At 38.9% G+C, this 12,856-nt stretch overlaps 2 protein-coding genes across 2 annotated transcripts; one reads left to right on the forward strand and one right to left on the reverse strand.

The window, feature by feature from the left end:
- Positions 1 to 1,498: 1,498 nt before the first annotated feature.
- LOC111320992 (uncharacterized) lies at positions 1,499 to 3,966 on the forward strand. Its single transcript, XM_022923746.2, has 3 exons — positions 1,499 to 1,759; positions 2,343 to 2,588; positions 3,595 to 3,966. The coding sequence occupies exons 1-3, from the start codon at positions 1,556 to 1,558 to the stop codon at positions 3,727 to 3,729; spliced, it is 585 nt and encodes a 194-aa protein (XP_022779481.2). The 5' UTR covers positions 1,499 to 1,555; the 3' UTR covers positions 3,730 to 3,966.
- A 225-nt stretch (positions 3,967 to 4,191) lies between these two features.
- Positions 4,192 to 11,870, reverse strand: LOC111320991 (sideroflexin-5). The gene is made up of 14 exons (XM_022923745.2): positions 11,355 to 11,870; positions 11,140 to 11,208; positions 10,640 to 10,717; positions 10,094 to 10,120; positions 9,897 to 9,951; positions 9,498 to 9,523; positions 9,306 to 9,359; positions 8,189 to 8,245; positions 7,269 to 7,334; positions 6,691 to 6,781; positions 6,421 to 6,536; positions 6,162 to 6,247; positions 5,277 to 5,394; positions 4,192 to 4,629 (listed from the first exon to the last, which is right to left on the reverse strand). The coding sequence occupies exons 1-14, from the start codon at positions 11,418 to 11,420 to the stop codon at positions 4,552 to 4,554; spliced, it is 987 nt and encodes a 328-aa protein (XP_022779480.1). The 5' UTR covers positions 11,421 to 11,870; the 3' UTR covers positions 4,192 to 4,551.
- Positions 11,871 to 12,856: the final 986 nt, after the last annotated feature.

The raw sequence follows: 12,856 nt of genomic DNA on the forward strand, positions 1-12,856 counted from the left end.
TTCGATCGAATGCCGTAAAACCAAAACCAGCGTAATCACAGCGGTCGATCATCGGAAATCTTTCAGAGAAAGCTCTAAGGGCCAATGGGAACTCGGAGTTGAAACAACCCAACTGCCTGAAGAGCGGGAAAACACGGGCGGCCATGTCATAATTGGCTATCGTTTTGCACTTGATTGGCTGAGGGAGTGGCGCGAGTTTTTGGACCAATGACAGCAAATTCATGCGAAAATAAAGCATTCTCAGATTTCTCTTGCTCTAACGGCTTAACAGCGAAAGGGAAAAATCATTTTTCTTTCCTTATGTTCTCGCGTTCATGTTAGTTTGGTGCTACGGCGTAATTTCTGCAATGTTCACATAGACAACACAACGACCTTGTGTAACGTCCTCATTCCCTTTAAGAGCTAGTGTGAAACATTCAGCTTCGTCAATGTCATGTTGAGACTCATATGTCTCCATGTTCACACTAAGAACAGCGATATAGTTGACCTTTCCATGGTGTTTGGCTCATGGCGTTATGTCTTTATCACTAGTGTGAATCAAGCTTTGGTTAGTTTATTTTGAGTCTCCTTTCCCTTTAGTGCCATGCAGAACTACCCTCAACTTGAGCTAGAAGATGAAGTTTTGTTCTGGTAAGATGCAGAGGAGGGAAAGGCAGAAGTAACCTAAGTGGGGGCAAGGATTTCATGCGCCTCAAAGATTTTTGGCTTGTTTTTTAAATGTAAAAACCTTGATTTGAACACTTGCCCTTAGATCACAACCGGCTTTTCCTTCATCGCACTGTGGATTACTTGAGAGAATATCGGTCGGCAGTGTTTTGCACCATGCATGTCGCTGTTAAGCCTTCGAGTAGTCTGCACACGAATACTTTCCAAGAAGCACTTGAACTTGATGTTAAAAAAGACGCTTCCCTATCGAGTGTCATTAAATAGCCAATCAGAATAAAGATAATTGTCTTGAGGGACCAATGAGAATTGGTTTGGGTTTTTCATCTGATTTGTCGAAGTAGTGCAAACTCCCTAAAGGAAGATTAAGGCGAAACGCATTTAAACGAGTGTAAATGCGGATTACCTTTAACACTCAGCTAGCAATGGCGTCAAACTTACATAGGTTATAACATGATTTCGAGTGCCATTTGTTGTTGATAAGCACCGGTAAAATTTTTCAAAGACAACTAAATTGCAATTTGTAGTCTTTAAAACAATTACAAATGCTTATGTTGTTACTTATTAATAATTTACATGAAAAAAAGCATCACAAAAAGTCGAGACAGGCGAAATTTTGTCAGAACAAGCTATTCGTAATTTGCACTCGTGCTACATAGAAATGCTCTTGTTTTCAGCCAACCAGACGCGCGTAATTTGCACCGACAAGTTGCAGCATTTCGTTCAACAAGTTGCGCGTGCATCCGAGGTGTGCGCGCGTAGCGAGATAAGCGCGCGCTATTCGCGCATAAAAACCGCGCGGTCGAAGCCGATTGTGATGTCGTACCCACGCATTTGAATTATGCGAATACGCTTGTAACTGACTTGTTTTCAAAACAAGCATTCACTCACAATGAGCTACACCCCGAATCACTCCTATCGCGGGAACTATTATTACAACCCACACTGGGTTCAGGCAAGCGGAGAAAACCCACCACTGCTTGTTTATGATAACATGGTGGATTTTACAGTGGGACCAGACGGAACACATTACTTTAATCAAGTGCATGATGGCCCGTTCACCGCGCCACCCACTCAAACTGTCGAGATTGTGCCGGTAAGATACCATTTCACACAAACGGAGATTACTTGGGGTCCAAGGGTAAAAACTCGAGTACATCTGTACTATTTTATTGTTACGCGAATTTTAAGACTTATATGGCGAAAACAGTTGCATTTAAAGAGCGAAGAGTTTAGGATTTAGCTAAGGAAATAGTTTACCACGCTTCAGTTACGTGGGACTCTGCCTGCAGTGTGAACGCTAAGACGATTCATTGCTTTATATTCGGTCAAATTTCTTCCACTTTTCCAATTTGTCCTTTTCAAAAGGATACAAGTGGGGAGATGGGAAGGAGGTAAAAACCGCATGATTCGCTCTAAATCGATTCCCAAAAACCACAAGGGAGACAAACGAACACACAACTCAAGTAAATTAAACACTTTTTGGTTAAATTGCAATCTAGCCGGATAAGTCTTAACAAAACGTACTGTGCTATCCACTGGAAAGAGATTTATCCAGAAGATAGCGTCATCCGCCTTGCAGAACCAACTGATTGTGTGTGAACCTTTTCTTCGATTTCTCTCTTCGATCTTTGCATCGTCGCATTTAACAAGAATTGATTGAATTTGTTGATTCAAAGGATTCTGATTCAACTGCAAGCGAAGACGCGGCTAAAAGAAAGCCAGGAAAATCTTACAAATCTGATGATAAAAAGCCTGGAAGGAAAAGAGATAAAGAACAAGGAAAAGATGCTAAAAAGTCCCAAGAGACATCGGGGGGAACTGACTCGTCATCTGATGAAGATATTTGGGCCACCGAAGATGAAGATTGTTGTGAGGAAAACGACTCTGACAGTTCTCAAGACGAGTACAACAGGGGTCCTTCGGTAAGTATTACCAGTAACAAAAGGTAGCCTCCCAGTTAGCTCTATGGAGAGAGCGCTGGACTGTTGTGCGGGAGGTCGAGGGTTCGAGCCCCGGCCGGACCAACACTCAAGGTCTTAAAATAATTGAGAATATGCTACCTTTCTATAACATCAAGAAATGGTTAGATAGTCTAGTCTTCTCGGATAGGGACGCCGGAATAAATGGAGGCTCCGTCTCCTGCAGGGTTAGGGGTAGGAGACGTTAATTTCCCATTCACGAGATTACTGTGTGATGGATGTCCTCCCCTGGGGAGGAATGGGTGCGTTTCCATATTTGCATTTAAACGAGCTATCGCTCATATGCGATATGTAGTTAAATAAAATTACTTACTTACTTACTTACTTAGCCACCTGCAAGTTTCGAAACTATGCTTGTTAATTTACCAACGTGCGATACTTTTGACCGGGAACCAACCGAAGCAGAGATCGGCATAACGTGGCTGAGAAAAAGCCTTCATCCTCTCACATTTCCCTAAATATTTCGTTGGGTCACCCGCATTATCCCTGATCCCTTTCGACTAGGACTGTAACCCATCAAGCACAAAGCTGGTATGTCTTCCTTAGATGATAATTATGGAAAAGAGAGCTTTTTGATTAAGTGTCGTAAAGCCAAAACCAAAGTAGTTACAACGCCAACCAAAATTCAAAGTTAAAACAACCAAACTGCCTGAAGAGCGGGAAACGCGGGCGACTAAGTTTTAGTATCGCATCTGATTGGTCGAGAGAGTGGCGCGAGTTTTCAGGACCAATCACAGAGCAAAGTAACAAAGAGAGGGTTACCATAATGACGCTTAACTGAAAAGTGCTCTATACTCGCTTGATCTGTTTTAAAATACTAGTTCGTGAATAAGAAAAAGCAGCGGGAAGGAAAGAGGAACAAATGTCTTCCTTCCTTTGAAAATGGATTTATTATTACCTGGATCGCGCGCCGATAAAGATCTGAAGCTGTGCTCATTCTTTTTCTAAGCGGGATTACTCGAGGGATAGAAGGAGGCGACCTTACCAGAATAGACGAGATCGCTCTCCCAGATCACCTCGACAGGAGGTGGACGCGCGTTCAACCATCGTGTCCCTGGTACCGAGGGAGTTTCAACTGAACTGATATTGCATCGTTGGAGAATTCTCAATGAGCTTGTTAGCTTTTCACGTTGACGAGGTGACGCGAAATCTCGAGCCGCCATATTCGGCCTAGAAATAAATCGCTCTCCAGCTTTGATGAATTGCATATTTCCTTTTGAAGCATTTTTTTTTCAGTTCATTTCAGTAGTTTTTGTTGTTTAGCACGAAGGAGTTAAAATGAATTGAATAAACTACAATTGCTGTTGTTCTGCAAACTTCAGTTCTTGTAAATTATCATTTTTGGCTCACAAAGAAGCTCTCTCTGGAAAGTTGAATCTGCAACCTTCTTCGACTGAGTGTCGTGAACCAAGCACTCAGCAACAACCAATCAAAATTGTTTCACGATGGTCTGAGGAGTTACGTCATGAGTCTCGTTCGCATGATTTTGGGAAATTCCTAAGATCGAATCTCAAACATCCTATCTTTTTGCGGGAACACCACAGAGTTGTTTCATTGCATCAGTTAAAACCATTTCAAAAAATACATATAACAAAAGCAAATGAATACGTGTTCCAAGACAAATCAGTACTTGGTTCTTTAAAGTTGTCAGTTAATTGACAGCGCATTTTGCTTGTACAAAACTATCAGTTGAAATTCACTAAAATTCCGTCCCTCGATTCGATTACAAATACATTTTGCATGGATGATTCAATTCATTTTCTTAAAATTAATTAAATTGATGCTCTCTGAGCAGCTTTCAATACTTAGAAAGAATAGAATAGACTTTGATGAAATCATCTCGGCTAGTACATTATAAATTCAATGGCGAAGACATCAGATTGCTTTCAAAGTGTTCACAGTTGTTTCAGAGTCCTTTGTTGTAGTAAAGCTTTGTCTCTTTTGTCTTCTGTTGAATTTCACTCTCCAGTTTGGACGGCAAAACCTGAAAAGAAAACATTAATACAAAAATTAAAAAATAAAATAACACTCATCTAAAATTAACAAACTTTCGAGATCAGTTTCGTATATGAGCAATCTGTGTGCCCTCATTGGTCCAAAATACGTACATGGTAGTGTCGTCTGAGATTCGCACGTATTTAGGAAGAAATACAGCTGTTTCTCGAAAGGTTGTCGTGGAAAAAAAGTGTAAACGTGTGCGTGATAACCCCGAAAGGTATCGTGGGTAGTTTTCAGGTCACGGTTCCTTGATCTAATAAGGATTTCAGGGAAATCTGAGAAAATGCATTGACTACCGTAGACCCAGGTTACCTTTCGAGGTTGTCGCGCGTACTTTTGTACTTTTTCCGACAACCTTTCTCGAAAAAGCCGTATTTCAAAAATGCCACAGAGAACTTTATTCGTGTTAACAAGACCTGATCTTTTAAAACACTCGGATGATTGGTAGAATTCTGGAAAGTTATGGAAACAGGACACGAAGAGAAGGTTATTCAGCTATCGGGAATAATTGGGTTTGGACAAGAGAACTCCCTCTCTTTCTTTGTCTCGCTCGTCGAGTAAAGAACGTGGTTAAACATGTCACAGGATTGGAACATAGTTTATGTATCAGTAGAAATGTTCGTATGTTCTTACCTCAGATGTCTGAGGAAACAAGGCAATGGCCAGTGGAAGACCAAAGCCAAACGCTGCCACGCAAACCAGCGCTTGAACGGGGAGATGAAGTTTGGGACGTGATAACATAAATTTGGTCCTGAGAACAAAGGGAAAAGCAACAACTAGTGGGTTATCACTGGTAAAACAGCAGTCAAACGTCGGGCATAGGCGAGAGGATCAATTCTGGCCTTTCGCACGCAAATTTCTCGCGCAAAATGCTGAAGAAAACATAAGAAACAACCTATCTCTCGCAAAGTAAGCGAAAGAAAATTGAAATGTTCATAGATACCCCTTAACGAAACAAAAGTAAGGAAAATGAAAACTCTTAAGGCTCAAGACTATTCGAACACAAAGCTTATTCAAGTATGGGTATCCAGTCGATTTACCATTTTTTTTTAAGCTTTACCAAAAAAGTAATACGCTTTATAATTTTAAAACTCCATGACTTACTAGATTGTGTTTTTCTTTTTTTAATATAACTCTTCTGAGAGAACTTGGTTCTGACAACCTCAAAGCAAGCCACCTAATCCTCCCGTGTCATCACAATGTCAGCACATTCTCAGACGTTAAACCGTTGTATTGTCGCCCGTTAGATGACGGTAATTTAAATGAAGAGTGCAATTTGGTCTGAAATTTTTTCTGTTTGATAGTCTGTTTGGTTGTTTGTTTGTTTGGCAGTTGTTGTTTTTTTCAGTTATATATATATTTTTCAGTTATATATATATATTGGAAGTATTGTGGTAAATTCAGAATATGGAGACACGCATGGCATAAAAAATGCCTTCTTATTCGCACAAACAAGGGGATTCATTTGGGTTACCAAGAAAAACATCGCTACGACTGAAATCAAATTCCAAATGTTACCTTTCCAAGAGCTGCATAACAAACGGTGGAATAACCAAGACGGGTAAAGGAAGAAGAATCCTAGTTATAGTTGTTTCAAAAACAGCCTGAAGAGAAAAAGAAAAAGCATTGGTGACAAATGGGAAAAGAGAAATCAAAAGAAACATTACACCGATAAGCAAAGGAAGTTACGCAACCAACGTGTAAACTGGTGGAAAGTAGTGCAATCTATTACGGGTATACTCGCACTGAAGAATGTAAATTCATCTTCCTGATTTACCTTTCGAGCTGCTAGTTTTGACGTTCCTACCACGTTCCCATCTTTGTCTTTTACTTCGATTCCCGTGAAAAGCTCGTGGTTTCGCATTAGTACAACATTACATATGTTTGCAGTTGCTGTAAAGCAATAAGAAACAAACGAGCTCCCAAGAAGTAAAAAGACTGCACAAAACACGCACGCACGCACGCACACACACACACACACGTGCGTACCCACGCACGCACGCACGCACACAGCACACACATACACACACAACTAAATCTACAATACCTGTGGCCGGATAAGCTACTAATCGTTGAAGTAAAGCTTTCATGGACGGATTGGAAATCTTTGCTCTTTTAACCAGTGTAGTTAGTCCAAGCTAGAGGAAAAACATTTGTAGGTCAACGCTAAATAACTCAATAGTTTATACTAATTGCACAGTATTGTTCTTGATTGAACATTTAGTTGAATGGAGAAAGTGAAAAACTGAGTAATCATTTTCGTTGCTGATTTTCATAGAGATCTTGAATGTAAACTTTAAACTTTAATGATAAATACTCCCAGAAAAAAAAGGGTTTTTCAGTACCTATTTACAAATATAAATGCTAACTATATCTGACAAGCTATTGTTAAATTCTAAATTCTAACTGTCACTCGATCATTTGTTCATGGCAAGTTTCAGGACTTTCTTTAAGGCCTTTACAGATGTAACGTTTCTGGGGTCTTTATCTAACATGTTCCACAGAGATACTGCTCTATAGGCAAAGGACCTACACAAAACATGTACTGTGTTTTATCAACAATTTGAGCTAACCAGGTTTAGTAGCCAGCCATGTGTTGATAAAATAATTTTTAAATTGACTTACCGCAATTGTAACCGCACTAGTGACAGCTCCAAAATAACTTAACAAAAATCTGCTGGTTGGTGTTGGCTAAAGATAAAAGATTACAAAGAAACCAAATTAGTCAACCAGTTCCAAAAATTGGTGTGCAGTTAAAACGGTTATTCACTTAAACATTAAATGAATTTTTCTTAACCCTTTAAATGCCCAAGATGCGATTATGAATTCTCCCCTCTACCTGCAACATATTTCCTTGTAAATTAGTCATGAGAATTTGGTGTTAGATCAAGATAACAACTTCTACCGGATAAGTTTGAGTATTCTCATTACCTGATTGTTAGATATTGTGCGGATATTTTGGAGAGAAGTTACGTATTAATCCCTGGTGGGCGTTACAGGGTCAATGACTATTTTTTCTTTGTATAGGTAATCACATGATTTCAAATGCAAATTGGAATAAATAAGCACGAGTAAACTTTTTCAAAGACTAACAAAATTGCATGAGCCCGTAGGGCGAGTGCAATTTGTGATCTTTGAAAAAATTTCCAATGATTATTTATTCCAAATTGCAAGAGAAAATCATGTGATTATGTATTAATAATATACAAGAAAAAATACGAGGTAGCTTCTCATAACTACACAGAAGAAAAGCGTGCGCATCACGTGCAAAAATAATTTATTCAAAGCTGCAAGTGACATTGACCTTGACATTGACCTTGACATTGACCTTGACATTGACCTTGACATTGACCTTGACATTGACCTTGACATTGACATTGACCAATCATTCTGACCAATCAGAATGTCTGGTTTGTTTCTTTCTTTGCACCGAATTAACTCTCTTCTGCACTTAATTAACTGATAACTGCATTCATCTTAACCAATCAGAACTGAGAAATATTTTCATGTATATTATTAATTAAGAAACAGAAATAATTTCTAACCTTGCTTGCATTTCTGTTGGAGTAGTTCACCGCTGCATTGTGACTTTGGTTCATCCACTGAAACAAGAAACATGCAACAATTTTCAAAAGCCTTAAAAGAAGAAAAAATTGAAAATATTTGCAATAACTTCAGTGAAACTTGCAGAAAACTGTGAACACATTGAATTGGTTCCCACATGTCAGTTTACTGATCAAACCATCAACTAACTTCTTTCACTGTTTCCAGTTCAGGTTTCTCAAGCCTGATTGGCTTTTTCCTTGTAGCGCAAAAGAATCCAGAAATACATTCTTGGTGTTTACAGTTTTATGAGTTTTACTGGTAACCATAAACTGCGAGAAATTTAATGTTCAAAGAAGGTTACATAGCAAACATGACAGGTTGGACAGGTTGTGCTCAACCACTTCCTATGCAAAACAATTTACACTTGCATGCCCCCCCAAGGGGGTGAACAAGGTGTGGGACTGGGGAACCAACCTAATCCCTCTTGCAGTACCCCTCCTTACCCATATGTGTAACTGAGTACCACAAAACTGTCAGTGAAACTTGATGAAATGGTGGTAGAGAGGGGGGAAGTGGAGTAACTTGAAATGGTCTAGTGTGCCATCCGGGGAAGAGCAACACTCCTAAACCTTTCATGCTATAGCCTGGTGCCATTTGCACCCCTGGGTGGGAAAAAATTGCCGTGAGAGTAAGTGTCCTGCTTAAGAACAGAGCCTAATGACTCTGCCAGAACTCATACTCCACCCTTGCAATTTGTACTAACAATTGTCCTCTCCTTGCCGAAAAATGTTTCATTATTTTTTAATGCTGTTCCTTGAATAAGCTCACAGACCCTAAAGAGAAATTAGAAAAAGGAGGGACCGTGTTTATTGGATGGAGGGTGCCTCATCAAAATGGGCTCTTGTTACTCTCCTGAACTGATTCCACTGTAGCTGAAGCTTAAAAAGTTATAAACAAAGTGGCAATAGAAAAAGATTTTCATTGTATCCACACTGTTTGAAGGAGAAGGGGGGCACACTGAATCAAGAGGAGCACTTGTTTGACATTATGGTCTTGGGGGATGGTGCCGGTCAGAGCATGGGTGCTTATTTGAGGGAATACAATATACAAACCTACCTGCCAAAATATAACTGTCTTCAGTGATGGTGCAGGTAATAGCATTCCTACAACCTAATGTGTTATAGAAAATCATAAAACACGAATTTAAGAGTTACATAATTATTTTAAAATAAACTGAGTGCTTATTCATGCATTTTAAGTGTGGACAGAACAGAAATATTTTAGAAACAGATCTAATATACAACTCACTGTGATTGTTCCAAAGGGAACATAACCTAGGAAGGAAAATAAAAAACCTGAGCAGCGATAAGATAAGTGGTTGTAATCACACCAGCTGCATCTCAGATCTAAGACAAATATATTAATTTTTTTTTCCTGAACTATCTCAGAGGGCCAAAATCTTAAATCCTCAAATGTGATTGGCTAATCATGACCGCGTAACTGGTCCTGCTTTGACAATATGACCACAGTTCACAGTTTTTTCTATACCATTTCTGGTTATCAACTGGTGTATGTTGGTCGACATGGGAAAAAAAGTTGCCCTTGATTTGGAGTATTTCCATTGGCCTTCTTATTTATCTTAAGAACAGTTCTTTTTTTCCATATAGACCTCCTGCCAGGTAAATAACAAAATATGTATCAACAAACCTGACATTCTGAATGGCATGAAGACCTTTTGTCCTGTATCAGGATGTATGATGGCCTAAAGAAGAGACAAGGAAATACTTTGTAACCTAATTAAGGTCTTAATATTGGTAAACTGATAATAAAAATAGATTGTTACCCAAGGTAATGTCCATAGGCCCTTTTAGCATAGTTACATTTTCATCTCAAAATACACTTACCTCCTTAATTTTTCTTGCTTCCCACAGCTTTCGTTTTGTTTATATCAAAAAAAAAAGAAAACAAATTGGTTTTTTAAAATAATTTTGTGCAATATTAAGTCAATACCACTGTAACATTTTTGGGTCCCAAATGATATATTAAGCTAATTGGCAAAAGTTTTCTGATCAATACAGATATCCTGAGTAGTCTAAAGAGTAATGTCAAACTCAAAAAGATTAGTAACATTCATCTTGTATGAAAACCTGACCCACTCAACCCCCCCCCCTCCCCTCCGAGATGACCTGTAGCTTTCTTATATAACTGGTATTCTACAAAAATGTTGTTAATGTCACCCATCAGTTGTGTCCTTTCTTAGTGGTGCACCCTCTCCTAAGAAAAATCCAGTACCAGCCTTTGAAATCATGCAGTTATACTTTCTCACATCATCATATTTTATAAACTGACATCAGTTACCTTCTTATCCGCTGTTCCTTATAGTAATAGTAATTAAGTGAGTAAGATTAAACTTTGATTACTATTATAATTTATAAACTGGCATCAGTTACCTTCTTATCCACTGTTCCTTGAGGTAAGGTTCCATTTTCAAATTGTTTCAAAAGCTGTATTGAGTCCTGAAGCTTTTTCTAAAATACAAACAAGCTCACAATCAAACAATCCAATGGTATATGGCTGAGTAAAGAGATAATTATTTTGCTTATTAACTGAATTATTAGACTAACGACAGTCTCGATGGATTCTAGATCTAGAATTGTTTATCAGTCTATCTGTACCAATAAAGTGAAGAGGGTAAGTTTCTAAAGAAACCGTGGGGCTGCACTGATTGGCAGGGGCATACAAGATGATGAGTTACTTAGATACATTGGCCACCGTAGAGAGGTTACAAAGCTAATGTTTCAAGCTTTAGCCCTTCATCGCAGCAAATCCGCTCTGAACAAGGAGTAAGGCTCGAAATGTCAGCTTTTTTACCTCTCTACAGTGGCCAATTCACAATACAGTTTATAAAACCAAAGTAATTAGAATTTTAGCAATTTATAAAGAAACAAACCTCACTGACAAACAAGGTTCTAGGATCTGTGACATCAAGGCAGCGCTTTAATCGTCCCAAATAGGTTTTCTAAGAGAAGTAAACATCAAAAAGTACTTTTTTAAGGAGCATTGTTGCAGAAAAATACTAGATTACTCATCTAATTCCACCAATTATCAAGCGATTTTGAAATTAAGCGATTTTTTTTAAACTAAATTTGGCAAAATTATACCTACTTGATCAAATCGCGGTTCACTTAAGGAAAATTTTGGGTAGCCTAAAGATGGAACCGTGTCCGCCATTTTGTGCGTTCACTGGCTGTCTGCAGGCTCGCTTTACTATCTAGAGTTTGGACTGGATTTGAGAACTGGGACTTCAGACTTTATTTCCATCTGCTATTTCACCCTGTAGAGGCCTTACAGGTTACTAACTAAGACTACATGCTCGCTTCACGCTCCCCAGAGGATAGAAGAAGGATTATGAAGTATCACGAGGGCAGAAAAAACGTGGTGAGTTGGCTAACAAAGTTTTAAAGACGTAGAATACGTTACCAGAGCTGAGTAGCGTTACTAAATATGGGCATTAAAGCCACCAGAGCTTCCCCAGCCTTGTAATGAGCCATCAGAAAAACTGCTAAGCACGCAAGTCAGTAACGGTAAACTTACCCCACTGAATGAAACACCTCTATCTCAGCAGCAAAATGATTTCTCATGTCAACGGTTCATTTGGCGTGACAAACATGAAATGTTAATATACTATTTTTACAGAAAAGGGAGAAAAGGCGAGCGAGCAAAAATCGGCGGGGATCTGGAAACAACCATATCCCCGTAGTTTTTTCCTTATGCTTGCCACGTTGTTTTCGCGTCTTAAAAGACTGCTTGAAACAGGTACAAATTCTCAGTCAAGCCAGAACTACTGCGAATCAACTCTTGCACCCTTCATACAGCGGTTGCATCTTTTTATTTATTAACAGACAAATTATTTAAGAACGTGAGTTTACTTAAGTTTTAAAATGAGTCTTGTATCTAATGAGTGGCTTGTTTTGATCTATCTTTATCAATAAGGACACACTCTTTCAGTTGTCAAAAAGAGGCTACTTCTAGCCATGAATTGATTAGCTACGGCTTATATTTTGAGCCTATTTCCTTTTTTTATTTTCTGATTCTGTTCTTTTGGTGCTGGCCACAAATGGGAATTGCTGCTTTTATCAGAAAACTTACAGCGCTTGTTATACACACATAAAGTGTGACTGGCAAAGTGTACCGTGTGTGTGGGAAATTTGAACAGAAATAGAAAACTAAAATCATTATTAAGTTTTCAATCAAAAACAGAACATTTGAAAGGTTGAGTAGATTGGACATTCCATCTCCATGTTTTTCCCGGTTGGACTTCCCGATAACACGCGCGCAAGCTTTCAGCCAGTACAGGCTGCCGAAGGTTACCAACCCGAACGACATGTGACAAATTGTGTTGATACATTTTAGATCACCAGTGATCACCCAACGAATGAACGCTACCATCATCGTTGAAGCATGCAACCCTAGTAGACAAATTATCCACCATTTATGGCTTACGGTGAAATAAGTAATCGCTAAAAGACGACTGCTAAATGAAACTAAATTTAGCACAACTGAAATAAGAAGCTTTCATTTTAAACTTCAGTAAGTCGAAATTAACCGCATCCCCTGAAAACACTCCCTCGGTTGATGTGTAGGCCCAAGTAAAACTCAGTAAAGAC

Source organism: Stylophora pistillata, chromosome 1 (genome assembly GCF_964205215.1).
Source record: "Stylophora pistillata chromosome 1, jaStyPist1.2, whole genome shotgun sequence".
NCBI classification, from domain to species: Eukaryota; Metazoa; Cnidaria; class Anthozoa; order Scleractinia; family Pocilloporidae; genus Stylophora; species Stylophora pistillata.